Below are 16,227 nucleotides of genomic sequence, written 5' to 3'. Positions count from 1 at the left end.
CTCGGAAAAGCTCGGCAACATTTTCCTGCTCCATCTGCTTAGTACTAGAGGAAATCTGTGCTATTTATATAAGAAAGAAAGAAAAATTAAGCTAGCATGGCTTTTACCTACAGCGAGGCAGTCACATTGGCAAAAACGCTCTACTGAGCTTTAAGAATATCAGTTTGTGTCTAACTTGCGGCGGTTGCATCAGTGTGTGGCAACACCAGTAATGCTGGTCAGTGTGCTACTCGGTTCCTCCATAGCGCAGTGCTACTGCTCTTTCCACATCCGTTTAAAAAGATACGGAAATTAGGAAGCGTGGTCCCATTAGTCGAACGTCTTTCAAAAGGTGGGAATAATGGGCCAGCGTGCGTTTGTGGTGATTATGTTAACAGCACGTGCAGGTGCTGCAGAGTGAATCAACTCAACAACATCAAATCCATCAACCTGTTTGCACTCAAGCAGGGGATCTTGTGCAATTGCCCAAACACAAAAGCCACGCAAAAAGGTGCAAATGAAGTGTCCTTTTATATGAATTGTCCATCGAATTAATTGTCCATCGAAACCAATGGGACTGAGGTTTATTAGTATACAAGCACAGAGCTGTATCAGTGTGAATGCCAGCATAATTTAACATCGCATTTCAGTGACATTTACTTTATCTTAATGGAAAAGGAAGAGTTTTGTGGAGTCAGAAGGTTATTGTTACCAAGATTATTTAAATCTCAGCAGAGCAGATTGTCAGGTCTATACTTTTTGAGCGAGTGTAGTCAGGCAGGGATAGTGCTTGATTAGTGGGGCTCTATAGATGACGCATGCTTACTATACAGAACGCAATCTAGACCAGAGAGAAGCATGAAAATACTTGACTCTACGCAGGTCTGTCCAAAATCCGACCTTACCCGAACTTGTCCATGGCATTTGTTCTGAGGCTGACTCTATATTCTTGAAAGTAGAGCCATTGCGTTGTTCATCACATCTAGCGTTTAATACATACTAATGTCAGCCTTTAGGTCCCTGATACTGCACAGGCCATGAATTTTCCAATGAGCCCTCTAACAATGCATGAATTTTTTTTACCAGTATCCAGAGTATCCAGAGAACATTCTGCAATGTGACAAAATTCGTTCCTGTGACGACATTCGCGCAGTCCAGCAAATGTGAATAATTTTGGTAAAGACAATTCAGCTTTTAACAACGTCACATTGACTGTTCCTTGGTCTTCTTTGCAAGGCGCGTGGCAATCGCAACATGCGTCATCACCGCAATGTCATGTTTTTGTCTGTGCTGCGCCGCCCCAACGCAGGGCGGTCTGGCTGCGAGCAGTGAACTGGCTCCGCTACCCCCCCCCCACCACCACCACCACCAACCCCTAGATGTCCGTGTTTGCTTCCGTTCTGGAGGAGGCTGCTGCGTTATTAACTCCCTCCTGCCTCCCCAGGCGATCCCTCCTTCAGACACGCCCCTCTGACATTTCAGCTCCGGGACCGAGCCTCCAGTGATGGCTCTCATGCCCCCCTCCAGCCCACACCTGGCAACAGCCATTCCCGTATGCAAACACAAAAGGCGCACAGAAGACGATCCATTCCAAGGCGGGGCATTTGTGTATGGCGCAAAGCAGGGGGTGCTGCCATCGCTCCTGTTGTGGGGGGGGGGGGGGGGGGGGGGAGCAGATATTACTTTTCTCTACAAGTGCAAATTAGATTGACCCAGGATGGCAAACACCGTGGAAGGCAAACAACAAGGATTGGATTTTTTCCCGGGGAGTGAAATTGTATTTGTGTCAATCAATTCTGTCACTCTTTCTGCCATCTGCCGGTGGCACAACAAGGTGATATGGTGCCGTCACGAACGAGTCAGAGCGTGTCTTGACCTGTACGCAAGCCAGCATCACCTAATGAAAAAAGAGAGAGTGGGAGTTGTCATTTATTTATCTTCATTTGTTTATTTGTGCGATATAAATCTAATTGTGCTTGCCTCTGCCGGTCTCGACGGATTCTTTCCTGGTTAAACAGATTACACCTACATTAATAAATCATGAACCACCCTCAACACAAGGAAATAAATCATAGTAACTAATATGCTATTACTTCGATGACTAATTAAAGCAAAGAAGTGGCACTGAAACTGGGTGCTGGATTCACACGGCAATATCATCGTGGGTGTTTTGGCTTCTGCTGCCGCCTTCTGCTTGGCGACCAGGTGGACTGTGGGGGGCACCGGCGAGGGTTTGTTTCGGGAGGGGTGTCGTTTTTCTCTCCTGTGAGCGCTGACACGTCTGCGGCTCTCCAGAGAAGGAGCGTCATAGGGTCTGCTGCCTGTGACTATCCCTCGAGCGGGCGAGGTGGGGATCTGCTCGCCATGGCTTTTTGAGGAGTGTGTTGCTTGGGAACGTATGTTTCAGAATGCTGCTCGTAGGAAGGGCTATCAGCGGACAGGAAGACTGGAGCGCTTTAAAATTCTTTTCTGCCTTAAAAGGGGCAGGAAGCACCCTGTGAGCCGACTGATTCTGCTGAGGGAAGGTGTGGAGGATTTCTCCCGGGTCATTATGTTTTGCGTGTCTGCAGTCCTAGAGAAAGTCTGATAACGGATCCAATCTAACCTGAAACGAAAGTCTGGCCTTCTGGTGCTGTTGGCCTCCCGCTTCCCTGCAGAGTGAGCCCGAATGTCACCTTGCAATACCAGCGCTAGAATGGATCCCCACACCTGAAGGCTTTTTGAGGCTATCTCCCAAGACAGATTGGCGGTCTTGAAAAGGCAATCCGTAAGTCAGACATTCTGCCACTGCAGCACTGAAAAGGAGCAGAGGTCGTTATAAAGTGAAGGTTCCATCTGTTGTCTGAGATGGTTGATAAGATTGTACAGTGGTGACAGATCAACAAGGAGAACAGAAAGACCTGGCAACCAACGGGGTGATTTAATGATGAAGTAATCAATCCCCAGTGCAGAGCGGTGTAACTAAGAGATCACACATGGGCGCTCAAAAAAAAAACAACCAAAAAACCCAACCCTGTGCTGTTGCAATGGTCCCATTTTTCATCATTAAGGGTCCAGTCCAGTGGTGCTGCATAAACCCCACAACACCTGGCCTGCATTATCATTCACTCTTGACCATTATTCACCTCCACTCAGTTTTTATCTACCGCACCACAAACAAAAACCCCTGAAGACTGAGAGAAAAATCCACCTTGCTTTTCTGAGCATTTGGGGCACTCAGTATACCAAACTGCCATCCAAGATCATATACAAGCTCCACATGATGGCTGTAACAATGTCAGCGGTAACGATGACCTTGGTAACCATGACAATGGCAGCCTTAATATCTGGCTTGTAATAATGAACTTGTGAGAACGAACTTGGAGGCTCAGAGGTCTGCAGGGCTCTGTTTGAGGAAGGTCATTTGCACTGATGAGCAAAACACAGGAGTGAGCATTAGACAGAAACCAAAATATGACCTGAATATGGCTCATTTGCTCAAGGGGAACTGTCACTTCTCCAATGAAAATGCGATACACAGGGAATGCCTGATGGATTTGATAATCAACTTACATTGCTGCTTTGCCATGTAATTGGGTACAATACATGACATTTTTGTCATTTTAATTACATCTTTACTTATTCTTTCTACACATGTGAGCATAGGATGGATTATGGAATGATTTATCCTTTGAAATAAAACAGAGGGAAATAGAGACTAATGAAGATGTTAATATTTGTACATATTTCAGTCTATATGAAATTATTACAGTAGCTCAGCAAAGGTAACAGTTTACCAGTGATGAAGTCCTCAGCACCGTTTGCAGTGAGAAACAACACATTTCCATCCTTAGCAAAGACTTTGTGTGCTGACATGAAGGCAAAGAACAGCTTCCCCAACGCTGCTTCAGACTCTTCAAACACAGTTGACGATACACAATCTATTTGCAAAGGGGTGGTGGTGGTGGTGGTGGTGGTGGTGATGGGGTTGCTGCTGCTACAAAGACGGACACCTGCAAATAACCTGCTTGCTAAAATCATCCTGTTGGCTCTAGATAATATATATCTACCTCTGGCACAGACTCCATTCCTCCTGACCTGAATTAAAAAACCGAGAGGGGGGGGGGGATAAAAAATCCTCCATTACCTTGGAAAGGTCACCCACTTCCAGGTAGAAGCAGATGATGAAGATGTTCCAGGTGACCCAGAGCACCAGCCAGACAGCATACTGGGGAAGAGAGACACAAACCTGATTAAAATTGCATCCAAAATGGGAAGGAGCCAACTAAACCTACTTCTACGTACATGTGATTAATTGGTTTGCAAAAGCGTGAAGTGGGATGCTTTCTCTGTAATTAATTCCCCGATATGTGCGCCTTAAGTCCCTCTTTCGCAGATCTGAGATCTGTTGGGAGACGGCTGCCTTCTCCTGGCGAAGCCGAGAGACTGTGTGGGAGTGTGTGAGGGGGCAGCTTTCTCTCTGCTGCATACGCTGAAGCTTGTCAAAACAGCGGCATATGAATCAAAAACAATGAGTCAAATATCCATGCACAAGCAACAGCAGAGCATGGATACCACAAAAAGACAAAACAAAACAAACCAACCCAAAAAAACAAAAAAAACAAAACAACCCCCCCCCCCCAATGCACACTGCTTGTGTCCTTGAGAAGCAAAACCAAAATGATGAAAGTCATGAATAAATCCATTAAAAGATTAGTGGACACAGCACTGTTTGTTATTCTAAACCCAGAACAATTTTTTTTCCAGATTAAAATGTAAAGCGCATCTTCCTGAGATGTGTTACGCAGGGGATGATCTTTCGACATAATCTCACCTAGATGATGTGCCTGAAATGTAACAAACAAGTAAGCAGACAAAAAAACACCCCCAAAAAACCCTATTTGTGTTACCCATAGGGACTTTGACCAGAAGGTGAAATGACTTGCGCACGGCAAGAACCTTTCCGTGTTGGCCCTGCTTGTTCAGAATGGAGAGAAGGACAGACATTGCTCCATAGGTGGGCATGAGCTCAAAGTGCCCTTTTCAGCACAGCTTGGCCTGACTGAAAAGGTAGCCGGATAGTGCCGTTTAGTGGGTATGAATACTTTCACTGTGCTTCAGAGTTTTGTTCTCATTCACAGCACGCTGCCAGGCTAGCTACTGAATTTATCCAGCTAATGCAGCTATCAAGTTATGGTAAAGGTATTTAACTACATTTACCGCAGTGACAATAAAAAACTAATAATATAGGCTCCTTAATAAGCATTATTGCTAAGGTTTTTGGTGTGCAAAGTTGGGAGTTGGAAAGTTATTGTGAATGGCAGAAAAAACCCAAGACTATACTCATCTTTGGCATTGTATTAGAAGTGGCGAAGCTGGCTGTTTACTGAGGGCCTTAGACAGAATGTTCCAGAAGGTAGCGGCAGTCTCGGGAGCAAGCCAGTGCCTCTTCATTTATAGATCACACTGGGCCTCCAATATATGGGGGCTCCTCAGTGCCTGGGGTTGGCTCACAGGCCAGAGCGCCACGCTTCGCTTCTGACCAGACTGAAACTGATGTACTGTAGCGCCAGCACATGGCTGCATGATAACGAGCTTCCCATGGGTCCCTGAGAGGGAGGGGAGCCAGGCCAAGGCACTGGCTTCGGTTAGGCCCTCAGTCCAGTGCGGTGTCTGGCCATGTTCACACGCCAGAGCTTCTGAGTGGGACAAGGGTGCCCAACTGTGATTGTGGAGGGCCAGACTCCAGGAAAGGTTGGTGATCCCCCCAACCCCCACACACACACACACACTCTCTCTCTAAACCTAGTAATTAGCTGATGTTAGCTGAGTTTGTGCAAAGAAAGAAATGACTGGGTTCTGGCCCTCCACACAGGAGCTGGGCCTCCCTCTGTTTCTCTCTCCTTCTCCCTCTGGGTGGCTGAAATTTAAACGACTGTAATACCTAATTTGAATGAAAGGCCATCATATCAGGGAGCTTCCTTTCATGTGTACTGGGACCCTGCTCCTCACCCAGTGGAGAATGAATGTTGTTTGTCCTTACTGACATGCCATTGGACACAGCCAACGCATCAATTCCCAGGACACACTGATGCAGAGGAAGCCTAAATTTATAATTGTATCCGAGGCTTTTTGAGGAGGGTGTAAAAGATTTGATTCGCTGCTAACAGTGGTACAACCACAATGAAAACGCAAAATAAACCGGGGTGGGCTCATTGGAGAGAGCTTGATGTGGTGCAAAAATATCAAAAAAGTATCTGCCAACTCACCCCAGTCACGTATCTTGGTCTGAACTGCACTGTCCCAAAGAGGCCCAGGATCACTGTGATGATGTGGACAAAGTTGGTGAGAATTGGTGCCCACTGGTAACCAAGGAAATCAAATATTTGCCGCTCCAAGATGCTAATCTGTAATGGAAGCAGAGGAGATTAAAGACACGTTAATTCACCAAACAGTGGAGTTAAAAATAGAATTGTGGCAACGTCTAGAGCATAAAATCATAATCAGGCCCTCCCCCTTTAATGGACACGTAGCTGCAGCCACACTGTTTTACGACACATTAGAGAACTTGGCCCCATGAATTCTCCATTGTGCTGTGGAAGGCAGAGCCCAAACCTCCTCAAGCAGCTCCGATGGTGGCCTGATCGGGCCAGAGGAATTGGGATCTCCACCTCTGCCCCACCCCTGCACGAGTGTAGCGGGAGGGATCAAATCCTGCAATGCGGCGCAATCACTGACGCTGACTGCGCGCGACACCGGCGGGGGGATGGGATCAGGTCCTGTTCCCGACGGAGCCGCAAAACTGCCGTCCTCGAGCAGGCTAATGCTAATGAGACTCCCCCAGCGCTGGCATGCCTGCTGTAGTGCTCCAGTGGAAGACCTAAGATCTCCAAGCCCTTTCTGAAAATGAAATAGCAATGCAGAAGGGCTGGACTGGTGACAAGGCCGAGACATTTAATCCCACCTCCCCTTTGCCATGGATGATTGACAGCCCTAAAGAGCACTCCCCGTCTATAATGAGTCCGTACACGAATATCGTCGCGGAATATCATCGGCCCCTGTGTATGTGAGTGCACCCTAGGAGCAGGAGTGCCGTAGCTTGAGCGTCATTGCGAGAGAAAACAGGTCTGCGGATAAGCTCCAGTTTGGTGAGAACTGCTTCATGCCAGAAATTCGTCATCGGCAGCCAGTGCTTTAGCTTGTATTAATCAGTGCCTCCTGTTTGGAGCCTGGTGCTGACCAGCTGGTGACCTCCCCAAAGGGATGCCTCTTCTGCTGTCTGAATGGTTCCCTCGAGCCCCTGCTAGAACACATCTGGTAAGTGAGCTGTGCATGCGCGCGCACACACACACACACACACACACACACACACACACACACACACACACACACACACACACACACACACGCGCGCTCTACATCCTCCATCATAATAAACCCTGCTCTGCCGACATGGAGCACCGCCGGCACATGCAAAGCGATTAAGCAGAATGCATCTAATTAAGACATTTCTTGGTCCGCTGCATTAGAGTTCACATGGTGGGGGGCGCTCGTCCTGCCCGCCACGCCGCATAGTTCGGCCCCAGCCTTGCGGCCCTCGAGGACGCAGAGGAAGGTGCGAAAAGGCCAACGGTGCCAGCTTGTGCCGCTGGTCGCAACCGCAGGCCGCACCGGACGGCTCTGCACATGCGCCAGTTTCCTGCTCTTCCCCTGGGCACGTCTGGGCACCTTCCCACACACCTTCGCTAATCATTTCGTAAAACAGAAGGCTTAAAGGATGACTGATGTTTCACCATCTGTTTCCTGAACAGCTTCCAGTACAAAAATATATATATGCTCTGAGTGAAAAAGAGAACCCTGGGAGTTCGGGAAGACCGAGACACTTCAATGCGAAGAATTAGTATTATAGTATTATAATGCCTTTATTAGCAAAAGACTTTCCCACCTAGTGTGACGCGCATGAGACCATCTCCTCGCAGGCGCTTTTGTAGATGAGCACAAAAGGAGAGGAAATAAAACATGTTCATTAGCTCACATCACCATTTTCACGGCATTTGAGAATCCTGGTGAAGAAAAGCAGAACCGCAGCTGAAGAAGAAGCAAGACTCATTAAAAGCAACAAGAACATAACCAGAACACCAATAAATAAGTCAATAAATAAGGAAGGAGGTTGTAATATTATGATGATGTTTTTTTTACAAAAGCAATGTCCATTCATGTTGCTAGGGACGTCTGGTGTAATGGCCCTTTGATACGTTTAAGACATTATCACCTTCTGCCTTCGTGTTTCATTTTTGGAACTGTGGTTTCAAAATGGCACCACCCAGACCTACTTTATGATGTCCCACAACATGTCAGATTGACATCATTACAAGGGGATTTCACTCAGCGTTGAAGATGTCTAGACAATAACAATACAGGAGGAATAACAATAAAGAAGAAAGAACATGGTAAGAAATGTGAGCTTTGTTTACTCGCTGTCACCAGCTGATGGTTTCAGATTATTCTTGGCTCCTGCGTTGATTCTTCGCACTGTATACTGATTTAAAGTTGGTATGCAGGTTCTGTGTGTTAACTGTGTGAAAAGCTAGCACACTGACGCACTGTATTGTGCTTTTAAAAAAGATAATTCGATCAGATCTATGAACATGTTACGTTTACACTTTCAGCATTTGGAAGACATTTGTATCCAGAACAATGCACATATATTTATTGGTATGAAAGCATGGCTGCCCCCCCGAGAATTATCCCACCTCTAAAAAGAAAATCCAAGGAAGGCGATACATGCAAACTATGCAGCACCGCAGTACAGTGCAAGTCAAAAGGCTTTTAAGACTTTTCTGAGTCTCTGAGTATGGTCGTGGGGTTCGGTTGTAGACGAGGCGCTGTGCCCCGCCTCCACCCCGCACCCACACCCAACCCCTCACTAATGTGGCCCCTGAGGCTCTGCTTATCAACACTGATGTAACAACTCTGTAGGGTAGCTGCGGGCAAAGTGACAGATTCATCAGGCAATTATGTATACATGAGTAATTAGATGCATAAATATGAGTGCCAAGTCTATTAATGGGCACAACAGAGGTGTCAGCCTTGACTGAAATAATAGCAACTGCTTAGACAGGAAGCCCAACCCCCCACCCCCACAAAAAACAAAAAACAAAAAACAAAACACCCAAAAATCTGGAACCAAAACATAGGTGTATTGACCCAAAGGCCACATTACAAATTCTGCTTTAAAGTGGTGGGCATTGTAGCCACAGGAATTGCACTTCAACAATACTATACATATTGAAGCTCATTCAAAATATGTACTGCATAAAGAATGTGGTAATAAAAAGAAATGCTAAAATAAAACTTTGAAACTGGCTTTGAAGTCTCTCAGTATGTTTGGACAGAGTAACATGATAAGCTGTAATTGGCATGGCAATCTGAGACAAAAGAAGCTTTAATGCACTAAGACTCCTCCGTGATGGCTGTTTGAGGCTCTGGTGTATGTGGTGGACTAAAAGCAAGTTCAAACATTACTTGGTATCTGATTCAAGTGCATTTAATCTGTTTATGGTAATTACAGAGAATTTGGGGTAGACTGACTATAACAGTAGTGTTTGGACCCTCACGCCTTGCTGCGAAGGCAATGTAGAACAACCGTGGCTACAAATGGTGGTCTATGGAAACATTCTATAATGCGTGAAAGTTGAAAGATGTGCAAGCCAACTATTAAACATTCAATTACCATTAAATACAGGGGCCTTTGTCAGCAGTCCAGTTTAGTCCTTATATTTTCCATTTTATTGTGCAGCACTGATTACTGCTTAGGTGAAAGGGAACTGAGCATCTCATTACTGGAGCTGCAACGCATCGTCTCAGAGTTGATTTCAGTGAAGTGCACACTCCAGTCCTCAGCTTATTCTCCCTTTGATACAGCTGAAGGTCTCTCTCTCCTTCTCCCCCACGCTCTATTCACGTATTTATTTTGCTGTGTAGAGACACGAGCTGCCTCTAATCAGTGAGACAAAAGCCAATCAATCAGCCATGACAGGCTGAGTAGAGCGCATGTTCCACACTGCATTCCAACAAGCCCGATCTAGCAGTGCTGCAGGCACCACACGGCGACCAGCGTCAGCTGCAGAACGAACCCTCCTAAAAGGGGGGCCAGATAAAGAACAGAGGGAATGGGGGGGGGGGGGGGGGGGGCTGTTTCCATTGTTCAATTGTCCATCAGTAATCCAGCTTTGTGTGGCTTCTGCCGGCCAGAAAGTGCAACAGCAAGCAAAAAAGCAAAGGGGAAAAAAAAAGAGAAGAAAAGCAGGCACTACATGGTTAATTCCATTAGGCAGCACCAGCCTGTCTTACCCTGGGCATCAAACAGGACAAGGAGATTGTGGTCAGATGGGAATCTATAGGTGTAATCGTGCACACCAAAGCGCCCCTCATTTCTGTTTAATGGTTGCAGCGTTATGACAATCTCTGGCCAGTGTACTAAACATCCCACATACAAAGGCTTTTGTTTGTCTGGCTTGTACCGGCTGTCCTTTGACAGTGTCGCTTCCCATCAAACACTTGCGCAACCTCTGAGAAGTCAGCCATCTCTGACAATCCATCGCTTCTCTCGTGCTGTTTCTCAAAAGGTCTTGATGGCAGGCACTAACCACAGTAAGAATTGTTTTTCTAGGAGTTGTATTGTTTCCGCTTCAGAGTAAAAGAACAAGGGTATAACCCAATTTAAGTTGCATAAAAACGAGGTGGAGCGCAGAATACAGAGTGGTTTTGCGATTGCTCTTATCTGTCACAGCACCAAAAAGGCAACATTCCTGCAAAATGTATGCGTCAATATGAATATGTAGACTTTTTCCGGAGACACTCTGCTTTGTGGATAAACAATCTGGGTGCCTGAAAATGAGGCAATTCGCACCTCCAACCGCACTCATGAATAATGAAACCCAATCAAAGAACACCGCAAAGACCCAATTATCCGCAGTTCATCGGCTCTGAGCAGTTGCAGGGTGAGCTACACGGCACGCTGACGAACAGGTGCGCTGTCCTGTTGGTCCTGACCCCAAGCGTGGCGCCCTGCTGGATGCTTCATCACCATGTTTCCAAAAAAAAAAAAAGGTCCAGGTGTCAGAACATTATATCCGAGAGGTGCGCAGAGCGTAAAATAATCAGATATAACAATGGCTGATGCGTTGTTAAAAAGGTGAAAAGTGAGGGAGGGATACCAGGCACGAAAAATAGGTGTCTGTCCGAAAGGAACGCAGCGGAACAATCTTGCGAGGAGGATGAAAGACATCTAGCCATGACGATGAAAGAGCTGAAAGGTGCAGGCGGTTTGGACCCGCCGGGATCCTTCGCCGCTCACTGCCGAGGGCTTCTGAGATATGCACATGATAATACAGCTCCTTTGTTTCTCGTTAGCTGAAGACACGCTCCGCTCCAGCTCAACAGAAGGCAAGGAGAAGCGAAGCTAACGCCAGTACCGCTAGCAGCCAAATAGGACGCAGGCTGAGCGGAATTTTCTTAAGCATCAGTCAGTCTTCCGATGAGCTTTGTATTTTAGGGACATTCAGAGGAGTGTTATTCACCCTGCAAGACCTGTTATTAACATGGGTTACAAGTGAAGATGAAGATTTTTTTGTTGTTGTTTTTTTTTTTGAGGAAGCACACGCCATGGTAACAAGCTTTGTTTGTCACTTCGAAATTCAGCTTGACCAAATAAACACTTCCAATTTGCACAAGGAGTCTGCTGTAAGTGGTTCTGAGATCCATGCCACTTCTGTAGTGTAAGGTAAGGGCCGAGAGAAATGGAGCAGTTTCTAAAAATATCAAACCGCTTACCTCACAAAACACTACTCATTTTTGCATCACTGCAGGCAAAAATACCTTTTGTAATATCAGTACACAATAACATTGTCATCTACTGTGTTTCGTTTTATTAAAATTAATTACTTCTAGTTGCCTTTAGGACACAGATGACAGGCCACAGATCACAAGTGCCGTCACGATGTCTGCCATACACTATTTCTTTTTTATTTTTAAATCTCGTCTCTAAAAGCATATCTCCTGGAGCATATCTCCTGGAGAACCCTAAACATGTTCAGACAGTAATCTTTTATGTCTAATCAGAAACCGTTCAAAACTCGTTGAACACATTGAGCAAATAATGAGCAAGTGTCGACATCATTCATGGGCTCTTTCAAGACACCTTTTAAAAAGAAGTGACGTTTTCCGATGTCTCTGTCGGAAAGCTAGGACCCGAGGAGATGGTGGCATAGGAAAAACCGTTCCCAACCGGTTGGTAAATACAGAGCGACCAATAGAAAACACGTCAGCATCTGCACGTGGCCAGAGAGGTGCTACGCCAAACGCACGAGGTTGTTTCCGTGTCCAGAGCGGTTGCTGCGGTTTTACGGCTACGTCGCAACCGCTACGCTCCCCCACATCTGACAGCTTTGCGCGCCTTCCACATGACACGTGTCGGACGTTCAAAGCCCCGACGCTCTGTTTGTCAAATGCTGCGCTGATGGTTTCCCATCACTGTCGCCCTGGAGTGATCAGACAGAGGCGATGGTGTGCTTAAGCACGTGGTCTAGCTTCGGTGCGAAGATGCCCTGGAGCTGTTGACAGAACTTACAGCTAAGTGTGAAAAAGTCTCTTTGTGACCTGCAGGGCTCCGTGGCCTGCTCTTTGACCTGTAACCCACCATATGTCTTCAGTAACACCACAGCTCTGGGCTGCGAAAAGCCTCTGGCGATGTAAATACAGACCATACAGCCCCGTCTTGGATCACAGGATGGAAATGAACAGGGATAGAAGACTAAAATACACAGCAGGAAATTATTTTTTAGAAGGGAATAGGGATGTTCTCTCTCTCTCTCCCCCTTTCTTTCTCAAAAATTGGTCCTTGCCTGGCTTATATGTTCCATTCAATACGTACATGTAATCAGGACACTAAACAGAGCTCTAGATTTCTTATCTCTCCTCTCTCTCACAAACACACACACACACACACACACACACCCCGGACACACACACCTGAGCTAAACAGAAAAGAACGCAGTTAACTCTAAAGCCAGAGTGTGAGCCACATCTCATTAACATATCCCAAAGTGAAGCCCCGAGGCCTGCAGACTCGTCTTTCTGCCCTGCCGAGCTTCTGCAGGAACCCGAATTTCGATATTGCTGCCGGCACTGCGAGAAGGAGGGCACAGTCTGAATAAAACTCATCAAGACATGCCATTGCCTTAATGAAGATAATTCATTTTAATACTCGTTTGCATTTCAATGAGGAAGAAAAAAAAAAAAAGTGCGCTTGCCTGGGGGGCCAAAATGATGATGAGGCCTAGTCTGGGGATAGGAGCCGCGCTAAACGCCAATGGCACTTGACTGAGAGGGATGGAGCCCGTCGACACGCCGAGAGAGCCCACTGTGATGAGTGCCACAGTCGTTTCACTAATAAATACGCATCACTCAGGGCTTAGGGAATACTTCAATCTCCATGCCACTGACTGGCAGAGTATCCTCTCCACTGGAAAGGGATCAAACAGTCCATCTTTCAACAAGTGTTCCTCTACCAAAATAATAATAAAATATATATAAACAAATAAAAAAGACGGATTTGTAATTAAGCAAAAACAATCCGCGGCAGCTGCCACCCAGTGCCTTGGTAAAATCTCCCGTGTCGACGGAACGGCGCCGGTCGGCCTGCGGGGTCGGCCCGGTGCGGGTTGGGTGAAGCACGGAGTTCTTTGCTCTCCGCGAAGACAGAGGCCCCCACGGCCGTTTCGCAGTGTTGTCAAAACCACGGAGGGGTTTCGGAACAGGTGCAGGCGGACCGTCGCGGGGGGCTCGGCGACCTCTCTGCTTCCAACTTCTCTTCGGCTCGTATGCTGCATTTTCCCGCTCGTGTAAAGAGACCCTTTCCTCGCAACTGATCGCGGTATTTGCCTCTGCGCACTGACGACCTCTGGCTGAGAGTAACGGAACGTGGCCCTGTAGCCTCTGGCCGTGACGCACCTGCAGCAGCCGTGACGGGGAAAACTTCTCGGAATGGCTGCATAGCTATGGAGACTAATGGAGGATCGGAGTTTTAATTTAACATTGCTCAAAGCTCAGGTACACCTTTATTCTTCTTCCTGAAGTGACCTGCAGCCTTTCCATTTAAAGTTCCTCTTTCTACTAAATCAATTTACACCTGAAGGGTGTAGTAAAAGCTGTGTTCTGTGCTTTTTCCAATAAACCTGCTTATAAGTGATTGTTCAATCTTTACGATCGTCCAGTATTAATTACCAAAAGGTCTAATTAAACACAAAGAACTCTTCATAAATTAACTCGGAGAGCTCCTTATCTGTTAGGATCCTCTAGCGTTTCCTGATGTGGACTCCTGGTGTGGAATTTACTGTGAGAAACGAGCTGCAATAGTATTGGATCGGTCCTCAGAATGGTGGAGGTCTGAGCTGTGAGGTAAGCCTGGGCAATATGTTTAAAAATCAATATGGATAAGTCAGAATCATGACACTGAGAACATGGCCTAAATGGTGCAGGTGAGTGAGAGCGACTGTGTGAACCGTGTGAGATATTGTGTGTGTGTGGGGGGGGGTGTTAATCAGTGCTGACAGAGAACTTTAATTTTCCTCTAATTAGCAGTAGTCTTTGTTACAGTACCCCTACCCATATGCTTTCTTTCTGTATAAGGTGTCATTACCATGAAGTTCCTTTTAGCCTATTTGTCTGTACGCTGTCAATAGCTTTGGCTTAAATAACAGTCAGAGAGAGAGAGAGAGAGAGAGAGAGAGAGAATATTTTAGTTGAGCTGGCCGTGACTAGAGGACTCAAATGTCAGGTGTTGTGGGAAATCTACAATGCAAACTGATAAGTGAGCAGAGGAGATACAGAATGCAGAAGATACAGACTGACATGTTTTTAATCTGGCGTGTCTGAACACCTGTTCATTACAGATTGCACATATAGTACCTTCTGAAATGGAAAAAACCTGTTCAATTTTCAAATGATTTATATTATTGTGAGAAATTGACTCTATATATGGACTATTATAGAAAATTTATAAAGCGACACTATATGGTGCTGCACTTCAATCAAAGGGTGTTTGGAGAACAAATCATGTTGAGTCGTGTTTCCCATCTGAGGTGCAAATTATTACAAGATCAGTTTAAATCCATATTGCTTAGGCTTAGCAGCACAAAGAGGTGAAGCACACATCACTGTAATCACACAGTGAGCCCTTCAGGTCCAGAGATCAGCTAGGTACCCTCTAATTGGCTGGCTTTTAACTTTTAGCTTTTATTATTTCCATAATTGCTTGATTTTTTTTCCCCACTGTGAGTCGTGTGATGTCCGAAAACTCACTCAGGTGATTTTTGTTTTTGTGGACCATGACACAGCTAGAGCCGTCGATGTGGCTTCAGATTTTCCACGTTTTTTGTCAGTATCCAAGCGGTAGCCCCGCTACTGCTCGCTGGAAAGAGTTTCAATCCCCTCCGTCGTGTTACAGCCAGGCGACACATGGCCATTGGATGTTCGGCTGGGTTTGAACCGCTATGAAGTCTCCACGTGGCAGAGAGCAAGCCTTACAGTGCTCCCTCTGAGGAACGAGAATGATGCGTGTTGGCAGCGTCAGGCGTTCCTTGCCGAATTACCACACAAGATGAGCTCCGCCACAACTTTTTTTGCGAATGTGCCAAGCTCATGTCCTCTGTATCTTGCTGTCTCTCTTAACAGTGAGGCATGTGCACTGTTTGCTACAATTTAAGCTTCGCGGTGCGTGAGGGGATGTCTGCAGATGTATATGAAAATAACCCACTGATCATGAATGAAAGTGGCCATGTATGGGCGTCATTACCAAACAGATTCAAACTCTACACAGGGGGATCTGGCGCCCCAGAAAGCCCCCCCCCCATCACCGGGAGCAGGAGCAGATCACTGGTACACTGGGCATAACACTACGGATTAAATCCTAGTGTAAATAACAGAGAGAGGGAAAAGGAGAGTTTCTAATTATCACATGCAGGATGTAGCTGGAAGAAATTGACTTTGTGACTGATGCACCTAGCAGTGCTGTCTTACCTGTTACATAACCGTCCCGCCTTTCACTCTGGGTTCCTGAACGAACCCGGCACAAGTGTGATACAGCAGGTGAGTGCAGTTCACACTTCCTGACGCAATCATCCTAACCTTGATCTTTTTATTTCTATCGATTTCCACATATATTCTGACTCTGGCGTGTATCCACCCTTCATCCATAGAACGTCAACG

General features: G+C 46.3%; 1 protein-coding gene across 2 annotated transcripts in view; it reads right to left on the bottom strand.

The window, feature by feature from the left end:
- Positions 1–16,227, bottom strand: part of nkain2 (sodium/potassium transporting ATPase interacting 2) — a 99,028-nt gene that overhangs the window by 56,116 nt on the left and 26,685 nt on the right. For both annotated transcript variants that reach the window (XM_081717446.1, XM_081717447.1), the window contains 2 exons: positions 6,228–6,365; positions 4,106–4,186 (listed from right to left, as the gene is read on the bottom strand). In XM_081717446.1, the coding sequence (XP_081573572.1) occupies positions 4,106–4,186; positions 6,228–6,365 (219 nt within the window). The remainder of the gene's footprint in view (positions 1–4,105; positions 4,187–6,227; positions 6,366–16,227) is intronic.

This window comes from Electrophorus electricus, chromosome 7 (assembly GCF_041902795.1).
Source record: "Electrophorus electricus isolate QZ-2024a chromosome 7, ASM4190279v1, whole genome shotgun sequence".
Classification (NCBI taxonomy): domain Eukaryota; kingdom Metazoa; phylum Chordata; class Actinopteri; order Gymnotiformes; family Gymnotidae; genus Electrophorus; species Electrophorus electricus.
The sequence above is the reverse complement of the archived record's forward strand: the minus strand, read 5'-3'. Positions and strand labels throughout refer to the sequence as shown.